The following is a 26041-nucleotide window of genomic DNA, read 5'->3' as shown; positions in this document are numbered from 1 at the left end:
TTTGTGGGCAAGACAGTTCTACAAACTCTAAGCTATCCACCAAGTTCCTCTTCTCACCATGGAACTATTCTCAGATAGAGCTGCAATTCAGCTTGGCTACGTGCTCTACACAAGCCATGCTGAAACTCAGCTAGGCTCAGAAATGCAGCAGTAAAATGCATTTTGAGATTGCTTGTTTAAAAGTCTTGCATGCATGAGTCTGCAACTGAACTCCATGGTTGGGACTGTAGCAATACACCATACAGCTAGCAGCTCAAAAACTTGTTTTGCTGAAAGAAGACTGTTCAACCGGACTGTCCTAAACCCCTACTCCATTCCCTCCACAGTCACAGAAATGTATTTTCTCAGTTCAAATAATGCCAGAAAGCCTTAAGGTACCTTCAGAAGAGCACAGCTATTATTGGTTTACAGCCTAATTTCCCTCTTTTCCCCAAACAGAGCTATGGTTGTATCCAGTCAATATATTCCTACTCTTCTGCAAGCTGACCACTTTTCTACCTGTGGCAGGAATGTCCTGTAGCATGAAGGAAAGCAAGTTTCAGGTTTTGTGGCTACTGCACACATCACTATTCCTGTTTCAGGCCTGATATGCCTACTAGGAGGGTCTCACTGACATTCAAAGCTCCGTAACTAATTTGCTAACCATGTCTGTATTAGGATAACAGTCATCACAATGGTCCATGAAAAGTAAAATTGTGACTTTCTTTAGCAGCCCTCTGTGCTAAGAAAATAGAGTGTTATTTATTAATCATTCCAAATGCAGTTAAAAATAGTTTAAACTGAAAATATCATAAAGCATTTTGCATATTCTTGGTTGCAGAACACAAAATATAACCATGAATGCATTTATGAGAGGTTCTCATCTGGTCATTCTAAGTGTTTTTATAATGTCTGTTTCATACCTTGTGAAATTGGAAAACAATTCAAGGACATGCCATGCACAAAAGGAATTTCTATGGCAAGAGCAAGAGTTAGAACTTTATGGTTTGTTCCTTTTAAAGAAGTAGAAACAAAGGAGTTTAAACACCGCCACAAACCCAGGAGGATTAATCCCCTTTTTAGCTCAAACACATAAAACAAACAAAGAAAAAGGTGGTTTTTGTTACATAATCTATCAGATTTGATGACAACAGCATTTGAAAACTACTAATTGCTTCTCATACAGTACAGGTGCCCATATTATTAAAAACACTTCTGCATATGCTGTGAGATACTGTGAACTGTACAGTCAGAGTCACTCCAGGATGTGTGGATAAGAGGTAAACCAACATTTGGTGTTTGTATTTTTATATATATACATATATTTGATAAATATGTTTTGATTACTAATGTATGATTTCTGTAATCAAGGAAACCAACAAACTATTGAAATAACAAAAACTGTAATTTCAGATGCATACTTTACTGACCAGCTCTTCAAACTTGCCCCCAAAATGCTTTAATGTGAGCAAATTGAACACATTTGGTGAATTGTTAATGCAAAGGCTGTTCAGTGAAGCCAAACTGCTCAGATACTATCTCCACTGCCCACAACCTTTTTATTTTTAATCACAAAACTTTCAGTACAACTATTTTGTCCCTTTAATTCCCTGAAGGCAGACAGATTTAACAAGCAGCAATTCAAGTGCTATTTCCATACTAAATCTGAGCTTGTTGAAAAACTGTATTTAAAACAACGCATTGCCATTACTGTCCATGTCCAACAATATTCACATGAAGGACAGCTCTGAGGACCATAAAAAAGCTCAGCATCCTGCACAAATGCTCTGTTTCTGGTAATTGCCCCTTCCCACAATATTTAACAGCAAGACTGAAGAGTTTTATGCTACTATGTGACAACCATTACCAAAAGGTAACACTGAGCTTGATCTGTGACTCTCAGGCTGCTGGTCCCTATCTCCCAAGTCCAATGGGGCTAATGGAAAACAAACAAACAAAAACAACAACAAAGAAAAAAAAAAAGAACACTAGTGAGCATGTTGTATTTTAAAAAGTAATTTTCAGTCTTTCTGAAGTGTTGGAGATGTCTCTGTGTTTATTTTTTAAGGTTTTTATTCAGCAGGGCACTTCCCAAAAATAACCTCATGTTCATCCAAGTTTACTCCTTTCCAGACTTCACTTGAATTTAAGAACAGTGAACACTTAAGCATGTCATTACTGAGTTGTCTTCTCAATACACTATATGCAGGACTCCATATAATTAAAAAAACTAAAGGTTATGCAAATATATATCCCCATCTCAGGACTAGGCAACTTCCCTCCTCTCTTTTCAAAGCAAATACACATCTCCTCTCCTACTTCTATGTTAACCAGTGAACTAACTGACTTCTGCCACACTAAGCTGTCCCTTTCCACTCCACCAGGCACTTGCTAAAGAGCAAGAAACGACCCCTAAGCATGCTGGCATTTAGTTTGTCAACACTGCAAACCCATCATCCAGTTTACAACTTGCAAAATAATAAGCAACACTGAATGCTGACAGTCACTAAAGTGCTACTTTAGTGTACATAACAGCACGGGTACATGTGAAAGATGTGATTAAAACACGTTGGCCACACAAGCACAAGTCTCTACTGAGGCCCACCTCCTCTCCAGCACAGAAGAGAAGCTGTTGATTTCATGAGGCAACAAGGGATCAGAAAGAGTAATTTCAGCCTCATTCAAGCTCTGACTTGACAATAGATTCATCAACTTTCACCTTGGATGAACCACCATTACCATGATCTCTGGCATTATTCTGTACCAGATGCTGGATTTTCTTGCACTGGTTGCTGACATTTCAATGCTCTCATCTATTGCACCCATCAAAACAACAAGGCAGACATACTGAAAGTCTCTTCTAGAGCCTTAAGAATTCAAGGATTTAAGAGCTCAATAAGCCAAAAGTCTTTTGAAGTCTGTGTAGTCTCTCACCACTCTTCTTGAAATTGTTCCACAAAGGAGGTCACCTCCACAAAACATACATAGAACAAAGATACCATTGTTGTGATTCCCCATAGCACAGTGAGAGACAGAGGTATCTTTCAGCAACTGCATTAGACAGAACTGACCATCTAGAGAATTAACAGTGTCTTCAGCTGTAAATTCCATCCAGCATATACCTGAGACATCCTCAACACCACCTTTAACAATTCAGCAATTGCCAGAAGTGCCTGGACATTATACCACAATTACTCTTGCAAATTAAAATTAGTTCTTTGTCACAGACACCAAAGCCTCATCATTCTTGTGTAGTGGGACTTGGTTTCCAGGTCCTAGTTGCCTCAGATAGTGCAGAGGAAGAGATGTAAGATGGATTATAGACATAACTGCTGAGAACAGGGTGGGTGAACACTTTCTACATTCCACATGGCCTCTGGCGAAAGATTTCAAGTAAAACTGTATAGGTAGTTGATTTTCCCATGCCTCTACTTAGCCAAGTTATCTCACAGAAAATATTTAAAATAACTTAGGAACATCTTTGTAAATAGGTAATCTTCTGGGGCTTTCTCCTTTCATAGTTTTCAAAGCATTGATCCCCCCTTCTTACCAGCCACTGAAAAAAAACCAACCACAGCTGAAAAGTTTCCCACTTCTTTCTGGCTCTTCAGACTTCGTAAAAGAAAAAAATTATTTCAGATTGTCCTATCTCTCTTACAGCAGAGGCTCTAAGAAGAAGTAAGATCATTTAATAAGAGTCTTCCCAGAAATAAGTTATCCCTACAAGATAAGGGAAGAGCCTTCCCTTCAGTTCTGAAGGTTTTTGCTTTCCTGAGCAGAGGTCCTGCATAGAAAAGCAAGCACCATGGTTATACAAACCAAAGCCACCAAAATTGCTTCTCTCTGATGGGGGAAAATGTACTCTGCTAAACCATTCCAACCAATAAGATACATGACACATCAACTGGAGAAGTCTGTCATCTTAAGGAAAGTGGGTTGGTTGTTTTTTCTACTAAACATGGTGCTTTTTCCCCCTATTAACACCAAACACCTGGCCAGAAACCATCCACACTTTTTAAAAAAGAAAACACATTTTAACTTTCACTACGTGCAAAATAATTTTACTGTGTACATTGCCAGTGATTACAAGTGGTGCATCTGTTGTGCATCCATGATATTCTTCATTTATATTCTCCTAACCCAACAAGAAATTTACTAGCAAGGAAAACTTAATCTGATAGTTAAAATTAGCATAAGAACATGACCATCTAAAGGGCTAGTCTGTTGCTATTAAACCCTCATGCTACTTGTGGATGCATGTAAGAACGCACAGTCCCAATTTTAGAGTAAAAGCCTGCTTCATTTGTGCCAGCTCCCTCTTCCCTTGGCAATTTTCTTTATTTTCAAGACTTTAGTTGGCCTCATGTGACAACTGGGTTTCATTTCACTGCACATAGTATCAGGACATTCTGTAATTTTCTTCTTTTTTGATAACACAAGTTAATTTTAGCAGATCAGATCGGTAAGTGGTCTGCATACAAGTAGATATAAGATAATTAAACAGAATTTCCCAAGATTTTATCTTACTCTTAAACTAAAAATAGCCACTCAAGTATTTAAAAAAAACTGAAATAAGCTAAAGCATCTATCCTTCACAACTAAAAGCTCTTGCAATATGATACGTTTAGAAGCAGAGTTAAGATTATATAACTTAAGATACCTATTTCCTACACCAAACCTCAGGCTTTGTTTTTCTGATGGAAACAAAATCTTACTGGAAAAAGCAAACAATTCATAAAACCTTTAAGAAAGGTTTGCTTGTAGACAAGAAAAGCTGAGTGCACGCATTTTAAGTTTTCTTCTTTATAAATACTGAATTAACCCAGTTATTTGCTTAACCTATGTAACAAATGTTGAGATTTGCAATACTCAATTTCTCCGTTCTTTCACAAGGGAACTTTGAAAGACTTGGAACTAAAGCAGTTTAGACATTTCACCCCGTAGCATTAACATGAATTCCAAATCTAAAAAGAGGAGCGCCCTGAAAATATATTTGCAATATATACTCTCTCCCTTCAGGTTTGCAAATCACTTGCATAATTTTCCCACAAAGTGCTGACTCGAGCCGAGAAACTGAAACTTTGTATGGTATAAAAGAGCAGAAACATCTAAACCCAACACCCCTTGACCTGATTATCAAGGCAATTCATCTCAGTATCAAGTACCACTACTAGCACTTAATTACCAACTCAGTAGCTTACAGGTGCAGTACAAGGAAAATTACACTGCTCCCACATCCATCATCAATTTTATTTAAATAAAGGAAGGCAGCTACACAAGATAGCATATAATACCAGTGTTTAAGGTGAGGATGTCCCAGAGCAGTGGCATTGATGGTTGCAAATGAGAGATGATATACTTTGCCTCTGGCATGACAAAGTGGCACCTCCTACAGCACCAGCCTGGCACCAATGCCCCTGAAGGGCAAACAACGCCATACAGACTACCTGTTCTCCCCTAGGAACCATGGGCAGAAAGAAGAATAATCTTTACCTACAACACTTTTGAAAAAAAAAAAAACACTAACATTACAGGGGACATATAAGACATATAAGAATTTGGCAGTAAACATGGGGGGAGAGGAATTGCTTCTGTCACACCTTTCTTGCCATCAGACACCAATCATTTCCCAAAACCCCACTTAATTCCTAACAGAAGAGGACTGCAATATGCCCCTTTAAATTTGGCTCATCATAAGCAACACTGGATATTGTGCATGTTCATTTGGGGACGTAGATGGGCTTCCCATTTTATTTACACTCAAATATATTGAATTTACACTCAAATTTCTAACACTAAGTTCAACAAAATTTATTTTAATCATCCATAATTAGCTTACTTCTGAAGATTTCTGTTGATTTGGTTACATCTTAATTTTTGTAGTGTATGACAATTGCATTTGTAATAGACTCAAACAAACAATACTCTTTCCTCCCATCCAGACAATTACCCATTTCCATTTTAGCACCAGGAGGATTCCAGGAGGACAGGACAGTAGAAAGGAACTCATTTGAATGTTTCCACAGACTGTTATGGTTCTTTTCTTTGCGTTTTTTTATTTGGTTTTGCTTGTGGTTTGACGGTGATGTTAGGGGGTTTTCTTTGAGGTTGCATAGAAGAACGTAGCCCCTGAGGTAACAGAGGCATAGCTGCAATCAGGTAATGCAAATATAAGTGCAGATTGCAGCATGCCTAAAAATTTTGGACAAGACTGTTATACATGGTATAAGATTTTTACACAAAATATTATCTAAAATGTTTTGAAAATATTATCTTTACTTTTGAAGATAGCTTTACTCACGTCAAACAGCAAAGAGATGAAAATTAAAATATTTTCTATTTTCTTTAAAGGGGAAACAAAACAGTAGGAAGCCTACTCTACCTACATCAGGACTTGTCCATGAAATAACCATATTCAATACTGTCTGAATTTGGAGTGGAACCTATTGTACAGAGGAATTTGCATTGGAAGATGGCAGCTCTATCACCTTCACCAATCCGTGCTTCCCTAGGCGCCAGCCTGGAAAAAGAGATCTCAGCTAAGTAGAGACTCTCAGCTCTCTTCCACCTACTGCGCAGATCCAAATGGTCCGTCCAAGTGGGAGCCTGTGGGCCATCCAGCTTGCAGGATGATTTCCCTGCTCACTGCTTTTTCTGCTGTGGCCTCGATCTGCAGCAGAGATAGGAAGGAAGGAGAAATGAGGAGCCAACAACTGCTTTGTAACTTTCACCTTTTTAACTAGAAAGAGGGAATTGTCACCTCATCAATCAGAAGCTGACAAACCTTTCCCTGAACTGGCCTTCAATCCACGGCACTGAAAACCTGAGCCTTCCTATTGAGGATGCAAACTCTTATATCCACTGTTATCGCACCAATGAAAATGTTCTCTGTCAACAGTAAAAGGAAGGATGGGAGAGACACGTGGAATTAATGTCCTGAACAGGAAGAGTGAAAAGATGACAATTACCTAGATGAGCAAAATAACTAGATAAACAACACTCATAACTGAGGAATTTCCTGCCTGCTTCCCTGTTCCTAAAAGAAGCCGAAGTGGAACCACAGGATGGAAGGTAAAAAAGCCCGCAAGCTCTGCTCCTCTGGCCACTCTGGACAGATTACATTCTGTATCATTGTGGTTGGTTTGGTTTTGTTGGCTTCTTTGTTTTTAAAGCAATTTATTCTCTTATACACTTGTTTCAGAGTATCTTTGCTGTAAAACATCTTTTACGCTAAGACTGTTTATAGGAGAGGTCATCAAATGAAGCTGAAACTCAAAAAACCACAAACCCACTAAGGGTAACAGCTCCTGAACTGCTGGAAAAGCACCAGGGGAAAATACCACTGTACACTTGTCCCGTTCTTACTACCTTCACACGCACTTGCTTTTGGCCACTAAAAGGCATTTTTTGGGGTTACAGCTTTGGTCTGACCTAGTACAGCTGTGTCTGTATGTTTCTAAAGTAACAAGAAAGCTTGATTGCACAAGCAAAGTACTTTTAAGTACAGAGATCCTCAGTAATTAGGACTTCCAAACCTGCTTCCTCAGTCAGCATTTTGAAATAGTCAAGAATATTTTAGAGAAAAATAAGGTATGTGTATTAACTAACGTGAAGATTTACTTTTTAAGTAATTGATTGATTGATTACTGTACATAGAATCAGCTGTAAAAGAAAAAACAATCACATTGTTAAAAGTACAACAGGAATTTATAGCAGCAACATTTTAATTGTAGTCTCCACAGCTAGAGTATATTTTCACATATACCATTTAACACAACTTTCATTAATTCAATATAGGAAGTGACCATTTCTGCACTGTAATTAGCTAGAATATCAGGCTTCCATTTCTTAATCCCATGCTGTTTTCTTTCAGCATTTAGATATCTTTTTAATGTATTTAATTTAGTCACAGAGATTTAAATTTCAGATTAAGAATACATCCTCCCTTTGCCTAAATACCATTCTGTCCTACACTATTGAGAATTATTGCTCATCCACCCCTTTCCCAGAGTATATCGGATAATTTTGCACTGACAAATCTGGAGAGGACAAAAAAAACCCCAAAAAAACCAGAGGTACAGCATTTTTGCAGACTATCTGAAAAGGCACAAAGCACTGTAAGGATTAGAAGTTAAAACAGAAGTATGTCCACTCACACATCTCTAAGGCAGTGTAAAGCATTATTAAAAGTGCAAAAACCATATCAATCTGTACACAGGAATTTGAGATTGAGAGCTTTCACCACAGATTTTAAAACTGAACTTAGCTCTTTCTTGCCTTTTTTGCTTGTTTACAAATGACATTCTTTATAACTTTTTTTGAATCTGCACCTCTAAAATGTTTATCCTTGAAACACATTCCTACACTTCTGTAAGTATTATTTTACCTACAATTAAAAAAAAAAAAAAAAAAAAAAAAAGGAATTCCTTAAGGTGGACGGTGCATTTACCTCAGTAGCTTCCTCTTTTTGGCAGACTCGGAGGGGCCTCGGGAGGCCTTGCCCGCCTGCTTCCCGGGGGTGCGGAGAAGGGCCTGCGCAGACCTCAGCCACTCGCTGGCTGGTCGTGCTGTAACATCCCCAGTGTCCGCTCCCAACCTCGGCTGTAACTCCTTAGTGGATCCCAGAGTAGTGGTCGCCAGGCTTGTTTCTCCTTTTCCCACGCTGTCATTATCGGATGAATACTCAGATATTTCTGTCGAAGTCGCCTAAACAGATAAAAATATAAACCTATTTAAATAGAATGCTAATGAGATACTACAGCTTTATGTAGGCAGTTTTATGTTCCCTAGTAATCCACAAATGGAACGCCAATTTATTAATGTAACTTGGACAACTCCTCTGTAAATGTGCAGTGTTCTTTTGTCAGTCAGCATGAGCTCCTAAATATAAGACCGTCTCTTCAGGGTCAACTGGGATGAGTAACGTTTAGGTTTTTTAAATAACTTGATCTGGAGAATTAAGCCAGTGCTTACCTCTATCAGGAAAAGTTTCCAGAAGGGTGTCAGGATAAAGCAAGTTTTGAGGAAAGCAGAGAGAGGCTAATAAGTGACAGGGATTGTGACTGGCAGGAAAGCTGAGAGAAAGGGAGCTTTCACATTGGGATTCAAGTAAGCAGGAAGGTCAGCTTCCATAGTCTGAACGGAGGGAAGAAACACATGCCTGTATTGAGAGCTTGTAGCTGGCAACAAGGATGTAACCTTTTATTGAAACATGATTTTGACCACTAAAGCAGGTCTTCATCCATGTCCAGTAGGCCTATAGCTTTCCAGGAAGGTTTCAGAAATTGAGCATAAGCTGTCAGACTGCATCAAGGTAGCTCCAAGGAGGATCAATCACTGGTCAGAAGTAAGCCAGCAGGGCTGGAGTTCAGACCCATAGAACCTTGCTGGAGCTCTTCTCCCAGAAACTCACAGGACACTCTGAACTCATCCCACTGAGGGAGGGATGAGAGGAGAGGATGGGAAGGCCGAAAAAACAACTGCAAAGAGACATGGAAGGCTGAGGAGAGGGCTGGGTGGGAAAATTCACCTGTTTTGGCTGAGCTTGTTTTACCCTCCTCTAGGACTCCTGCAGAAGCAGGGCAAGGCTGCTGGGTTGCCACCCTAAGGTGAGCTCTGTGCAGCTGTTATGTACATTATGCTCTCTTGACCCAGTATTTGTTCGAGTATTAAGTAAAAATACTTGAAAAGTGCCATTTTACCTAATACAGACAAAATTATCTAAACCACTGAAATAGGCAGAAGACAAAGAAACATGAGCTGGGCTCGGTCTTCAGGAGCTAGTTGAAAAAAACCCAAACTAACACTGTTTGCAAGTTCTGGTGGGGTGACCAGTCCCATCACTGCAACCACCAGCACTAGCCTAGCTCAAGGAGGCTTGCCCAAAACTGCTCTGTGGACGAGGTAAGTTAAGCAACTCAGACAAGTTGGAAGAACCAAAACCCAATATAAAATATTAAGTTCACCTTATCTGTGCTAAACTGGAAGACCCTAAAGACTGACTTTGCTCCAGATCATGCTGCCTCAGTCACAGAACAGGTCCTGGAAAAATTTAAGCCTGTTCCTCTTGGTCAAATGCATTAAGCAGTGCTCCACACAGGTTGTCTGACAACTGGCTCAAAGACTTTATAGGTAAAAGAGGGAAGGGAGGGAAATCACTGCATTCACTAATGCTGTTCTATGTTATTCATTAGTGTAACCATCTGAAAACAGCGTTTTTTGACCATGCACAAAATAAGTTCAGCTCTTGCCAGTTCTCTAATACATTCTTCACATCAATGCCAAGACACTGTGCTAATGTTCCGAGAGCTTACCTAAGTATCCTGGAAATTGGAAGGACCTTTTAAAGTTATCCAGAGAAGCAGAATAGCTAAAAGAATGTAATTAATATCTATCTGTTTTAAACACAACACAGTCAACATTTGTCCCTTGGCAACAATATTTCTCTGAAAACAAAGTCCTTCCACATTGGAAATGAGCCAGAAATAAAAGGTTTCAAACACTATGAAAGCAGTAAGCAAGCACTTCATTCTTAAAACACCATTCCAATGCACTCTCTTGCTTTAGGAATGCTTTAATTTTGCTCAAACAGCTACAATATCCACTGCACCTAAAAAAAGGATGCAAACCTGAAGTTCTCTGAGTAAGTAAAGTGCAAATGAGGAAAGCCCTTGGGATATGATTCCGGTTAAGCACATGTTTTAATCCCACTGACCGCTGTAAGAGTTAAGAAGCTTTCCCAACTAAAGATTGTCTAATAAATCATTTAATTCTTCTGTTAATATTTATTACTGTATACTTGTTTAGACTGGACTTCCCCAAGGAAACCGTACTTTGGGGTTTTTGTTTTGTTTGCTTGTTAGAGGTTTTTTATTGCTGCTGGTTTTTTAATTGGTGAGTTGGAACTTTTTCTTAAAAGAGGAAACTATAAAAATGGAGAAGAAAAACAAAGAACAAAAACTCAGCCTTCCAATTTTGTACACTATTTAACTGTAGCCACCATCAGAATTATAGTCTAAAAAGGAAAATATTTTCAAAACATGCAAACATGAAAGTATCCAGTAAATGAGTTGGCAAGTCTACCCACATTATGGTGGGGAATAGCTGGCAAAATAATAATTTAATTTCTTTGATTCACTTTAAAACAATCCTTAGTAAATAGTGAAGACGTTGGGGTTTTTTTAATCAATATCTTAAACATCACAAAGACAAATTTTCAAGAGTTGTTTGTTGTGTTGTTTTTTTGTTGTCTTTTTTTTTAAATTAAATAACATTCCCAGTAATATCATTAGTTTCTGAAGAGCACCATTGCTAAGCATAGAGAAGTATCAAACTAAAAGAAGGTGATTTTTCCACATGGCTTATTATTTTGAAATATAGTGATTTTTAATTACAGTGGCTGAAGATACAATGGTACTCACTATACAGACGCTCAGTTTCCCCCACCCAATCCCTTCCTCTGACCCTTGATTCCAATGTAATCATCCCCATCCTGGGGTTTTTCATGACTGTTTCCCATATACCCCAATCCCTCGAAATATTTGGTATTAAACTGTTTGCTAAGATATACCTATATTTTCCAATGATGGCCTTACCCTGACACTCTCTTTTATATCATGCTAACCATTTGTCCATATCCAGGGGATGACTAAAAAGAAAAAAAGCAGGGGTTGGCCTCAATCTCTGCCACAAAAACAATAAACATGCTTCATTTTGTTCAATTTTTAAAATAAACCAATTTTCTCTGTGACTTGTTTAATTTGAAAGCTCTAAACACTCCCCTTTTATGGCTCTTTCTTTTAAGGAAAAATGACTTAAGTATAAATGCACAGACTACTCATGTTTTTTCTGTTAAGATTTGACTACAGGAAATCAGAGAAATCACTGATTACTGTATCTGAGCATCCAGGACCATATATTGTAAGGATAAGCATGTTTAAATCAAAATGCATCAAAGAGCTCTCAAGATTAATTGATTTATGATGTATTTTTGACAGCACTCACAGGCTAATGTAGAGGATGGTACAAATATAAAAATAGAAACCAGAATGAGAAACAGCAAATATCCTTCCCCCCCTTGACTAAGCAGCTAAGATTGCTACAGAATATATGATTACTCATATATTACTCAATTCATTAAGGAGAGAAAAAAAAAAAAATCACAAAAAACCCTAGCCACAGAGACAGTAAAATCCTGGCCAAAATTGTTCAACAGCAAAACTCTTGACTTCAGTGAAACGAAGATGGCATTCCATAAACACGTAGATTTTGCATGCATGCAGCAAAGAAGATACCATGCTGTTACTTCTGTGACCAAGTATTCCCTCCCTCATCCTGAAGAGATTTGCTTCAGCTATCTCTTCAGCATTAACTTTGCAATTTGCACAGTGTTTGCCTCTAAAAAGTCTGAAAAAGTTATCTTTTCACTTCAATTGTGATGGAAGAAAGAAATATCTGTATTTGATCAGTTTAACAAGCACTCGATATTTCTCATCAATAAAATAGCACAGTAAGTTAAAACAAAAAGTGTTGCATTTCTATTTGATGTTTCCAGCTTCAGCATAGAAAGCAGAACTGTACAAAACTTTCTGTACAAAAATCAATCCTATTAAAATAAATAATAAATCTGTATTTTTTAAAAAAAAGGCTCTCATACAGTGATTGCTAATTAGAGGCAAGTCAATGAGCAAGAGTTTCTCATCCCCCTTGGCTCTCCTTTCAAGATACGTCACTCAGTGAAACTTTTCTGCAGAAAAACGTCAGTATACACACCCTACATTTGTATTAACACTTTCATTTGTTCAGTCATGGTACATTCAGAAAACGTTGTAAATCTTTCCCAGGTGATATGAAGACACTTTGCAGATAAGATGCTCAATAAAAGCTCACAGTTATTCAGAAAAGTTCATCAGCTGAAACAAAAGATGCTTCAGCATGCTGCAGTATGTCTGAACTCCTCTTAGAGACAAAAAAATGGATATCAAATTCTATGTAGATGATGATATAACTTTTTGCAGATGGAGGTCACTTAGTCTGTAATGTCCTTCCCTAAAAATAATAAATTTCTTCCCTCCTATTATCTTGCTACAGCCTAGCTCAAATGGCAGAAGAACTAAAAGGGTTTCTCAGAGCACCCTTAGGGAACCAGGCTTTCTCAAGGTCACAGAGCCAAGTTGTGTCAGAAATAGAAATAGTATTTCAGAGTTTTAGTCTGTGATCACTGTACATACAAAGACAAATTAATCTTGTGGCATCTCCTTTCCTACTTGTTCACTCACGTATCTTTGCTTCTGACTCTGGAATTTTTTTCTATTATCTCCTGCCTCTTTTCTCATGTACTGTCTTTTTCTCTTTTGTGAGAAAATTCAGAATCAATTTGCATTTCCTCTAACTGCCTTCTCATGACTAGTCTCAAGATGGGTGAAAGCTGACTGATATTAACACACACACGGAGTAAATTCAGGCAACTATCCTACTGCCTCTCCTTTTATACAGCTTTCCCTTACAATAAGCAATGCTGCATTTGCACTCCAGGTACTCTTTGCTGTCCTGCATGAAATGGGATTCAAATGCAGCAAACTTCTACCCCAGGGTGCTGGTTATAGCTTGCAAGGAGATTTGGTATGTTGCATGGTAGTCTCCAAAAAACAAAGTGAGCAGAAAAGCCGCTGGATTTGCTATAATGAATATTCACAAGCATAAATCACCAGTGCAGTGTGTCAAAGGCCTAGCCTATGCTAATGAATGCTCGAAGCTAACTCCACCAGAAGCTGGCTTGCAGGATTATAGGGAGTAGGGTAAAGGTAAAAGAAATGAAGTTTCCCCTTAATTAATCAACATAAAATTAATTCAAACATTGTGTGCACAGATAGTACAGGATATTATTCAGCTCTATAAAGATAATTAAAGATACAAAGGATTTAAAGCTTGTAGTTCTCTTCAAAGCTTTGTGTTTTCTGAAGCTTTAACTGGAGCACTGAAGTCTATGCCAAATGTTTTCCTACTATCTTGAGAAATAATTTGGTTCTTGGTAAGCTAGCTACTTTCACTCTAGAGAGATAAATTTCAGATATTCCCTCATACAAGAAGCTTCATATTGAAGTGCAGAGCTAGGCGTGTGCCGCTCTGTGGGTGACACCAAGCTTTATTCTCACGGAATAACCACAGGAACAGCACGCAAAACGTGCAAGATTAGGTAGCAGTGCGTGGGCAGAGATAATCGTATGACAAAAACGAACAACAATGAAAGACATAAATCACTAGTAAGATATTTTTGGACTTGCAAGCCCAAACTGACACAGCAGATTAACTGAAATTTTGTATCTAGAACAACCACCCAGTGTTATTACAGAGACAGCATATATTTAAAATGGATCTCAGATAATGTCTGGTTGTTTAGCCAAGTACAGGATTCCTCCTCAGCACACCAGACCATCTGATCTGTCCTAAATATTTATCAGTGGTGTTGGTTCAGCGCACTAGGAAATCGTGCTACACACACACATTAACATTTTGTGGCTGCCATTACAGGAAACGGAGCCGTGTGCTATTCAAGGGCACCAGAACAGCCACCTCAAGCACTTTCCTGGGACTCTTCAAGAGCAACTACCACTGAGCTGACAAAAGGTTTGCTTCTTTCTCCGTCCTTGGCCACCGCTAAACTTCAGCATCCTCTCCCTTCACACAGACATGGGAATTAATTCTTTCTGTCTCCCAGCTGCCACCACCCCTGGGTTGGAACGCAGTAGTTATTAGCACACAAAATCATTCATGCCAAGTAGCAAAGAAGAATGCTGGAATATGGAGAAGTGTAGGCAGCAAGACTGTAATTATTCAAAGCAGAAATTGGTCACAGACTGCACCCTCATCTCCTCTTAATGGTGTTTTGAGACCTTTAAACAAGTGGTTAGGGCTTCTCTTCTATGACTAATCAAAAAGGATTCATTGCATCCAGCAGCCCAGAGCTTCCTATCGTAAAGGAAATTGATTCATGATTATCTCTGGAGGAAGCAGGCCAGGTACTAAACCTTAAGCACCACTGCTTACATTGCTGGGCTTCCCTTTGAAGAGCTCCTGCTTGATGCCATTTATTCTGCAAGCTCTGTCAAAAATACAGCTGCATTAGCTACTGCCTTAAAAGGTTATCCCAGAAGTAGGATTCAATCCAAAGGAAAAGTATCAATAGCTGTTATCAAAAGAAAAGCTGATGGGGCAGAGATGCTGTCATGGACTGAAGGAGATGAAAAGGCTTTCATGGAATTCTGCAGAAAATAATGGAATGATATGGCTGCTGCTAAGTTCAACAGCCGGTTATCTGACGCTGGGCTTCCCGCACCAGTTCTGAAACCAAGAAAAGGTGTGGAGGGTGACAGGGACAGGAAAACTCCCTCTTCCACTTCAAAGAGTGAGGAAGTTGAAGCACAGTACACAAGCCCACAAAATGGTGGTTTATATCATACATGAAATAATGATTAACAAAATAAATAACTTGTATCATCATTTATCAGCTCCAATATCTTGTTTAGATCATACTGCCTTGAAGTGGAAAATGAGGTGACAATTAGGATTACATGCAGTATGTTTGGCTGTGCATTCTTTTTTGTAAAGGGAGAGGTGCATGTTTTTGTTTCATTTGAGCTCTCACACAAAATCACATATACACCACTGGCAGGCAGTATCCTGCATGCAGCACTAATCATTGCAGAAAACGAGAACAGAAAGAAATAATATTAAAATAAGATTTTGCACATACACACAAAAATCAACATGAAAATCTGATCTTTGATAGAAAAACTTTGGGAGAAGAGTGATTGAAATTACAACTAAACAGACTTTTTATAGACCTAATGAAAAGATGGTATTTACTGACTTTTATTTTTTTTTAAAGCCAGGCAAAGAACACACAAGTGGTAAGAAAGATGAAATCAAAGCCATAACTTCTAATCCCAAGCAGAAACCTCATCTTTCACAAGACAAACAGGTTAAGCAGGCTATACCTCTGGAGATAGATCCACAAGCTGTTCCAGCCTGCCTCTCCCAGAACAGGTTGTTCTGAGGCATGGATCAGCCGACCGAAACAGGTGAGGCTCTCTTCTCAGCCCAAGCCTTTTTATAAAAAATAAGTCCATAAAGCAAGGAGCACTGTTTATTGCTAAGCATACTCTGTAGATGTAGAATTTAAATAGTGATTCTGAAGGTAAGAGTCAACAAAGCAGCTGTCTGCTGGGCACAAGGGCAGGAAGGAATTGTAGGGGACAGTGAGCTCTTAAGGTGCAAAATGGGCACAAAGCAGGAGTTTACCCAACATCAGTTAAGGGACACTGATTTGTATGGTATGGAGCATAAGGCAAACCCTGCGGCAATCTTGACATCTGTAGCATTTGTGCTGCATCTGTACCTCTTAAAAGAAACATTTTAGTAGTTTAATGAGCTTTAGCATGAAGAAATCAATCTATCACTTCCTAATATTATCTCATTATCACGATCTCTCCACCAGACTGTGATCAGAGTAATAGTCAACTTCTAATAGACCAAGTAATGCTGAAAAATGTTAACACAGACGAACTAAAAGTGCTTTTTCTGCTTTGTCTAATGGGGTTTTATTCTATCATACAAGAACATCTTCATTTTCTTTGGGAGTTAAAGACAATTTGGACCAATTTATGCACACTGTCAGCCAACGTTATGTTCAAGTGAATTACCATAACCCTTGCTCTCCATTCCCTTCTTAAGAAAAAGAGGGGAAGGGGGAGATGCCACTTCACGTGTTGCATCTTGCAAACTATTCAGGGACAGAACCAGGTCTCCTCTCATGCAACTGCATATTATCCCACGCAGTTGAGCTCTCATCTTGATAAAGATCCTCCAGATGACAGAGACACAGGTTTTCAAATATAAATACCTGTCTCTGATAGGGCATGCAGATAATTACATCATTTTGCACAGAAGCCTCAACATTATACAGTGAAGTTTGGGTACACAGGAAAATTGCAGTCAGGTTATAATACCACTTAAACAGGGTTTCGTTCTTGACACAGAAATAGTTACTTTCATGTTTGCAAGGAACAGATGTTATCACATGGTTTGATAACCTACTTTCACATTCTTTGTTTATACTTATTCACTTAGTTTCATTTATTAAAGTTAGTGGATCCAGGCCATGAAACCTCAGTTTTATTGTCTCTGGTTTAGGTGATGCTATGGTAATCATCCAGGTTAAAGCCTGTATGTAACAAGAGGACTCAACTGAAAGGCATGATTAAAAGCCAAATTATTATTTATGAACTAAATACTAAACCACCTAGACTAAACACCTGCAGGATTCAGTAGCAACTGTTAAAGGAGGAAATACATGTCCATCTTCAAGCAACTCTTTTATTTTAACTTACAATGGGGAGGCAATATCTTTTAACAGACAGATATAACTGTGGGAAAACAGACAAGCTTTTAGCACTAAGCCCTTCTATAGGTCTCATAAGTTTGGGGTTTTCTCTCCAAATAGATAATTTGATCTAAATAAATTAAATCTTTCCTTATAAAATTCCTTATCTTTTTTATATTTAGCCTATACAGTTAAGAATAACCATCCTGCAAGCTTTTTAAGAAGTTCTTTCTAAAAAAGAAAATGCCTCTCATGATAATGTCACTGTGTAGACAGATCAGGGAACAGTCAAGGACTTTAAAATATCTTTCATATTATGTATTCTCTTTCAAAAAGTAGATGATAACTGCAAGCATGTTATTTTTGAGATTAAAGGAAGCAATTCCAGAATAATCAACTAAATGAGATTGCACAAAGATATTCACTGAAGCACAAATTATACACACCGATTTCTCATCTTTGGTTGATCTGCTGCAGTTTCCTGTGAAAACCCTTAGAAAAGCACTTATCATAAAAGGGAAAAAAAAAAGAAATGAGAGAATGGAAACACAAGTGGCACAGTGTTGTATAACACACAAATGCAATACAGGCATAATTTCTGCAATAATGCTCAGCACTTAGTGGAAAATTTTTTTGTTAATAATTTCCACAGGGGTATAAAGAAACATCTTGAAATTGAGATTCTGTGATTCGAGTTCCAGCAGTGCCAGTGTTCACAGCTATAGCACAGGCAGCTTAAGGAGACACCAGGCTGCTGGGCAGCACAGCACATTACATTCATTTTCTTCTACTCCCACTCACTCCACATTCTTCTCACTTGACTGTGCTCCCCTTTGCCCCATTTGTTGCTTCACAGCTCCAGCAGAACTGCCCCCAAAGCCTAAAATAGTCACTTTATTTCTTCCCTTCTCCTCATTTCACACTTATTTCAACCCCTTCCCTCCTCTCCAGAAGTCCTTCCACAGTCTACCTTTTCTAGATCATTGTTTTGTGGTTTTGCACTGTTAAAACTATTTTAAACAGCAAACATTTCAGGGCAGGAAATGTCTTACCATGTCTGAAATACTGTGTTAGTGATGACAGCATGTGCATGCATACAAAAGCACCAATTTCACCTAAATTGATTTCTAACATTGATGAGAGCACCTATATGCAGACTAAAGAAACAGAAGACCCATTTAATTGCTTTTCCAAGTAAGCCAAAGAACACAGAACAAGAAAACTACTTAAAAAAAATACATTAAATTTACTCGGCTAAAGTTAACTCTGTTTGGATAAAGAACAAAGGAAAAGAAGCCCAATAATAAGTTTACAGATTTTCTTTCTGATCACGTGCCTAAACTTTGGAGGAACAGAAGGAAAATAAAGTAACCATCGATCGGGTAAGGCATTGTAATTGAAAATTGTAATGTTGCTGCCAACACACATTTTATAGAGATTCAGAAGTGCTAACTGCTGTAATACTGTTTTAAGTTTGACACTAGTTGCACTGATCGTTCGCAGTACATGAAAAGATTTCAAAGTAAAGACTTTAAATTAAAATTTCTTTGAGATCTAGATTAGAATAAAAACACATGTATGCTGTAATATAGGTGTGTTACATTACATACAGTGACACAACTGCCATAATGTGGGTATAACATGCATTACAAGACACATGGAGACAATCGCAGATATTTAAAACTTTTATCAGTTAAGAAGCATACCACATAAAGCTATCAGGAAAACACACTTGAAATGTCCCAGTAAGGCAGTAATCAAACACAATCTTTACACAACTAAACTCAATGGACTTTAAGTTTCCAAGAACTGGCTAGCAACTGACATGGGGAACCTGTGAAGAAAGGAGCCCTGAAATACAAACATCAGTAATTTGTACTAGGCAATTCCTTATAAGGATTATAAAGCTTGCATAAAGTAGAAAGATTAAGAAGAATTAAAGTAATTCTTCTCAATTACAGGCAAAGAGAAAAAGAGAGACTCAGTGCATGTCTGCATACTTTAACACACTTGAAAAAGCAATAGTTAACTGGTTTCCACAGCAGTCACCAATATCTTTTGGCTTCATGCCTCCACTATCTCAAACCAGACTGAGAGATTGTGATGGCTCAATTTCACTTCCATTCTTAAAACAGTGCTTGCTTTACTTCAGGAAGGTAGTGGTGGGGAAATAATGTTAAACTGTCATTTTCTTTTTTATTCTGTTAGCACACATCAATGTGAATTTACACATGGAAAACACAGCCTCTGCAAAATTTGTGCATGGAGTGTGTGTGTCCCCCCCTTTTTTTTAATGTAAGAGAAGCTCAAAGCTGACAAGATAATGCTAAAATCATAGAAGTTAATTCAACATCTCAGAAGAGCATTTAGAAATATGTCATTCGAGATACTATTAAACATTCTCTGCTTATTTTCCTCTTCCCCAAGTAAAAATGTTTATGTGATATTTGTCCTTCACACTGAACTCTGCAGCTAGCAAGATTTTTAAAGTCTTGCAGATCTTGTTCTCTTGAACTTGTAAGTGACCTATTAGCATTCTGATCAAAAACTGGCATGTTATGTAAGAAGCAACTAAAAATACTGTGCAAGTTGCAATTTCCTGAAATGTTTGGGGCCACAAACTCGGGCCCAAAGTTCGTTCTAAAAAGAAGAAAAATACTTTTTATTAAACAGCAGCTAACTCTCAAACACCAGCAAGCCTAAGGTCTCGTTCTGGGAGCTGTGCTCAGCGCTGAGAATTTGGGGTGGGGGAAGAGGAAAAAGCCAAGTTGAGAAAGGAGAGGGACAGTAACAGCACCTTTGAAGGAAGTGCTCAGGGAGTTGTGCACTTTCGGCTGCGCCATTTTTAGGAATTGTCTGGCATAGGCAGCTTTGTTGTCTAAATGCAGAAGTGCAAATGTTGGCATCCACCGTATCAATTTTGTGCTCATCTCACTGGCAACTATTTTAATCAGAAATTTTTTTCTTAGTGGTTAGAGAGCAACGTAGCATGTAGTCACATTACTTCAGTAGCAACAGTCACCAGGGTCTATGATAACTACCTAAAACACTGCAACATATTGTACCCCACTCTGAATCACCAAAGAGATACTTGAGCATATATTAACCTAAACTGCAGCCTGGATGATCTGCATTCCCCAGCTCACAACAAAAGTAATTTCATTTTGGTCAGAAAAACAGGCAAGGCATTGCAGCAGAGTTGGTTTAAATAAAAATGATTTAAAAAAAAAAATCAGTCTTTTAAAATCAAAAAAAAGTTACATGTTTCTAGGGTCATTTTTCAGGGTACAATAGAGGGCAGAACTGCAGTGGAGCAAGATCTGGCTTTCTACTTGCCAAAAGCCCAATAAGTTTATCTATATTGCTGTTTTAATGATTTAAACTCCAACTCATTTTCCTTTTAGTTCATAGGACAGTAACTACACAGTTATCAACTCTTCTCAAATATGCCAGTTAAAGCAGAACGAATGGTACCATATTTTGTTCTAGAGTTATCAATTCATTAAAAGCAAACTACATACTAATTATAAATGTTACTAAAATAAAGCAAAAAGTTAAGTCAGTTAAGAAAATTCAGAATAAGAACAAACATAGCTCTGTCATATAATGGTGCAAGATGATTTAGTCTAGGTATAAGGGGGAATATGTTTTCAGGATTCAGACAAGCATTTGAACATTCTTGTAGAAAAGATTATTTTTCAGTTTTAAACTCTTATGTCAAAATAATGCAAAAATACAATCACAAGTGCATCATTTAAGCCCTTGGTATCCAAAATGCTGACTTAAAGTTTTCCATGGGAGGTACTGCAATTCAGAGCATTAATATAACCTTAAGATATACCAAGACTTCAGGATAAAAATCCTTTTGACATGTTTATGGCCAAATATACACTTGGAAATCTCAGACATGTTAAATGCATTTTCCCCCCAAATTGCCAAAAGCAACTGGATTTTGTCACGTACTAATTACTTAGGAGGGAGGGGGAATTGAGTTTCTAGATCAAAAGTTGACCATTTGTGACAATTTCCAACAGTATCATAAAACAAATTTTTTTTTTTTTTCCTCTTCATTTTACTATTAACAAAAGTCCTTCAAAATTGCATCACTACAGCCAAATACAAGTATTATTATTCCTGGAATGCACTTATAGAAGGAATGGAAAGCCTACCCTATGTAAAATAGCAAAAGTGTACAACTACATTACTACGTAATGAGACAACCACTTCTTAGGGAAAAAGCACTCAAGAAATTGAAAATTCAGTTTAACAAGTCACCCACACTCCAGTACCTTAGTGAAAAACCACATGGGCACGCAGACACCCCTCTAAGCACAAGCATTTACATTTATTTGTTTAGATTTAAATAAACCTGTCATTTTTCATTTAGGAAACATCACATACTTTTCTCTCCAGTTTTAGGATTTTCTTTGTGTACTTCTATACACCTGATGTTAACTTGTTAGCTTGTTCTGCCTAAACTGTGAGTAGTCTGCCTATAAAGGGGTTCCTTAATTCTATTTTTTGCAGAATAGAAACTTCAGTTATGTTCACTAACTTCTTCTATGTAAGGCTATAATAATTTAAGATAAATTTTAATAAACAGAAAAGGAACATGACCGAATGTAGAAAGCAGATGCACCTACACACCCACTCCTCCTTGCCTCAAAACTGAACTCCGCATCACTCCACAACCTACTACACTCTAGAAATTGGTTTCAAATACATAAAAGGATACCAAGGGCTTAAATGCAGGACTTTCATGGCAGCTAACTTTACATCTGAAGGATTACAGAAACATATTGCAAAAATAGGGAACGAACACAGCAATGCTTGTTTAATCTCAATGCTTTGTTAATCTCAAAACTTAAGGTCAATATCATCATTGGTTCTGCAGTTTCAACAATACTATACTGATAAACTAGGACTTAGACAACATTAAAGCAATGCTTTATTCACATACTTAAGTATGTGAGTATACTGAGCAAGTATAGTGTTCCAGAAAACACAGACACACATCAGAAAAGCCCCTCTGTTTCATTTGACAGCCATTTAAAAAGCACGGTGTAGGGAGAGGATCCAGAAAGCATGTAAATGAAGTTTGCTATGAAAGCTACACCACTGGATTTATGTTCATGGGTTTTCTAGATATTATACTACTACTACATATCATGGCCAAGACTGTGAAGAAGGGGTGCAGAAATGTGGCCTCTCTCTGGAGACAACCTTGGCACAAAGAAGCACAGTTTGACAGACAACACACAAAACCACTTTGGTGGCAGTAGAGCAATGTTATTTCCTATACCACCACCATAAAATTTTGCTTGGAACTGATGAAATAAAATTAAACTAGAAGATTTCTAGGGAGAGAGTATAAACCAGAACTTACAAAAAAAATTAAAATAATAATAATAAAGCTCTTGGGAGAAATCTGGGGAATTCCCTATTTCAGATACAGAAGAGGAAATTATAGCTGTATTAAGAACCCAAGGATCTACTTTAAAAAGCAGATGATGTTTATGAACGGGTGAACCTTAACAATAAAATGTCATCATCTAGTGGTGTAAGCATAGGACTGAGTCAGGAAGCCTGACATTTAAGACTGGATCTAACATCACCTCTAACATCATGTCTTGCTGTGGTTTGGGGACACACAATTGACTCTCAACTCAAATTTATCTTGCACAGGGGCTAGACACCAACTCCCTTGTAAAAACACTGAGAACCACTAAGTCTTAGCATGCAGGAGTGAGTGAAGTAGAACTGCAAAACATCTACATTTTAATTTAGTGTAAGCAGATGTTCAAGTTTAAAAGACTTGAAAGTCCTCAATTGTTTAACTTTTCAAAACAGCAGACTATTGATCACTTTAATAACTTCAGGGAGATTGCAAGAGGAAAAAGATACATTAAAAGTGTTCTGTGCATGTAAATACATAAGGTTATCTTCAACTATGAAAGCTAAGAGTTGGGCTCCAAGAGGCATTGTGATGGCATTTAGACATCAAAGTCGAAGAGGTGGGTCCTTTTGGACATACCCAGATGCAATGCACCTCTGCAGACTCGTGGTTTATGTCACATTTAAGCCTGTGAGTACAAAGTTGGTACTTCCGTACCTAAGCCTGTTTAGGGGCTTGCTTCAGTAGGTGTGGGTTTATGCTGAGCAGAGATTTTCACTCACAGCATGCTGTATTGCTTGAATTGGAGAGTACGTCCACAACTGTAAACATAACTCCTCTGTAACGCTCCAGACATTTCAGCCTAAGCAGTGAGAAACCCAAATTCTATCAAGACAATCTCTAGATTAGGAGAATTCAAATCCCTTCCTCTCAGGAAAGCTCTCAACCCACCAAACAAAGCAATAATTTCTATCTCTCCCTTGAAGGTTGGGCCACTGCAGAAAAAACCTCACAAGATTCAAAGGGTCTTGAAGAGCTTCAGTCCCTGCTCCACATCAAACAGGCATTAGATAAAACACAGGAACATCAGGGAGCTTAAGTGTTCCTTGGTCAGAAAGACAGTAGCTGGGATTCCTGGTATTTAGCACTTAAGCTCATCTGTTCATTGTATACAAAACACAGGCATCTAAATCTAAGTTTAATGGCTATTTTGCAGGCCAGAACTTAGATTCCTGTAGCTCTGGCATGATGATCAGCTGCACCACAGAAATCAGCCCATTTCTGCATCTGCCTCCAAACATGCTGCAGCTTTTTTTGGAAAGCCTCACAACTCCTAAAAGGCAAATCTCCCAAAGCCGATGCCAGTTATAGCAAATACATGACAATTCAGTCCTCTTTAGCTGCCTAACCAGGTTTCAATTACCACCGTTTGGAATTTTACAATGACACTGCATGATCAAGCACAATTTAATCAGGTTTTCATTTGTTAGATGAGTTCCTATCCACTTCTATACTTCCTCAATTCAGGCACTGCAGAAATTCAAGCTGCAAAAACACTGGATTTTGCAATGCCTTCAGGACTTCAAAAAATGTATTTCAAATACATCAAAGTGGTCAGATAAGTTAGTACTCAATAGGAAGTTGTTTCTCGAAAGGAAATTGCAAATTGCAGTCAAAGAGGAAGATGCAGAGTTAGAATTAACTAACTGTTCCAAAAACTTTGGCAAGCAGGAAGGGCTTGTGAAGGTTGCATAAAGAAACTGCACGTAACCACATAAACAAGCTCAGTTTAGGACTATATAAGTATCTTAAGAATATGTCTCCAATTAAAAAAACAAACAAACAAACAAAAGACAATAAAGGAACAACAAAATGAACAATAGCACGTATTTCCAAAAGGACTTAACAGATATCCTTGCAGTTGGGTATCTGTGATGTCTAATTCGGACTCACTTATTTACCCATGGGACAGTCTAGATGCAGACACTTAAGACTGGCTAATAATACACAGACATTTATACTGTGTACCTCCTCAGTTATGCAATGCATAACAAATGTATTTTAAACCAGAACACTTGCTATATACAACTTTCTAGCATTCAATTATCTAGTCTTCACTGAAGATGAGGGATTATTTCATATTCAGTCAGCAACAAAGCAACTGGTATTCCTATTTGGCCAGTTAATCCATTTAGCTTAGCCTGTGTTTATTTCCAGTGCCCACATCATGGGCATCTGGCCACAAGCATAGAAAGGGTTGTGGGCTAGATGGGTCTTCAGTCTATCCTGTATCACCATTTTTACATCATTCCTCTGCAGCTTATGATGTTCCTCTCAGTTGGGGAAGAGAGGCATGCTTGTAGGGTCATTTAATAAAAGTTAGAAAAAAATGGTACTGAGCAAAGACTATGTTCTCTACCTGGCTATCAAAAGATACTTACTTTGCCTTTTCTGCCCCAAAACATCCACTTCAAGCTTTAACTATATATAGAGACAGTATTGGCAAAACCTTTCCAGATACCTTGTTACTATACCCGAATGTAACTGGGAATGTGCCCAGTTCACAGACACAGTTTTGCTGTAATACCACTGTAGTTTGGGCTTGGCATGATTACATCACACACATTATCTTGGCAGTCAGGCAGCAGCAGCTCCACCAACTGAGCTCAAGGCCAAGCCATCAACAGTTGTGCTGAATGCAGTTGTCTGCAGATTTCTACAAAGGCTTTTCCATTTCTTCTGTTTGCTTTAATTTCCTGTCCTTATCTTAGTGCTGTACCAACATCCCTACGCAATGTTCATGTATACCCAGCAAGTTGTGAGAAAACACGCATTAACAAGAAACAAACTATAGCCCTGTCATGATCCATTTTGCAAACACGATGCTCAGAATTTTTCACTCATGGTAGAGTAAAATAGACCATACATAATTAAGCCTGAGAACTCTGCCAGGTGCATGTGTGTGTCTTGGAGCCACAGACTTGCTCATTTCTGAACTCTGGGCCTTTTCTGTATGAGAGCAGATGGTACAGCACAAGCCTAAGCTCTTTTTAACCTTCTCAAATAGTATTCTCAGCCATTTTCAAGCCTTCTCCCAACAATATTTAACCTTTTAGCCCAAAACTAGTTTATGTTGGTTTCAGAGATGACAACAAAAATAAACCATGTGTGCCACCTTGTGCAATCCATGCATCTGGCTCTATTTGACAGAACTGCCATTCTGGTGTTGTCCCTTCTTCTATGTGGCATCTGCCCTTTTCTTTCTTCCTCTATTCTTCCTCTTTACA

At 38.1% G+C, this 26041-nt stretch overlaps 1 protein-coding gene across 2 annotated transcripts in view; it reads right to left on the bottom strand.

Moving 5' to 3' along the window:
* Nucleotides 1-26041, bottom strand: part of SPIDR (scaffold protein involved in DNA repair) — a 200835-nt gene that overhangs the window by 137263 nt on the left and 37531 nt on the right. For both annotated transcript variants that reach the window (XM_051769665.1, XM_051769658.1), the window contains exon 6: nt 8429-8685. In XM_051769665.1, coding sequence (XP_051625625.1) covers nt 8429-8685 — 257 coding nt within the window. The remainder of the gene's footprint in view (nt 1-8428; nt 8686-26041) is intronic.

Source organism: Manacus candei, unplaced genomic scaffold, assembly GCF_025592945.1.
Source record: "Manacus candei isolate 608988 ecotype Guabito, Panama unplaced genomic scaffold, ASM2559294v1 h1tg000008l, whole genome shotgun sequence".
Classification (NCBI taxonomy): Eukaryota; Metazoa; Chordata; class Aves; order Passeriformes; family Pipridae; genus Manacus; species Manacus candei.
Note: the sequence above shows the minus strand (reverse complement) of the source record. Positions and strands in the feature narration are given on the sequence as shown.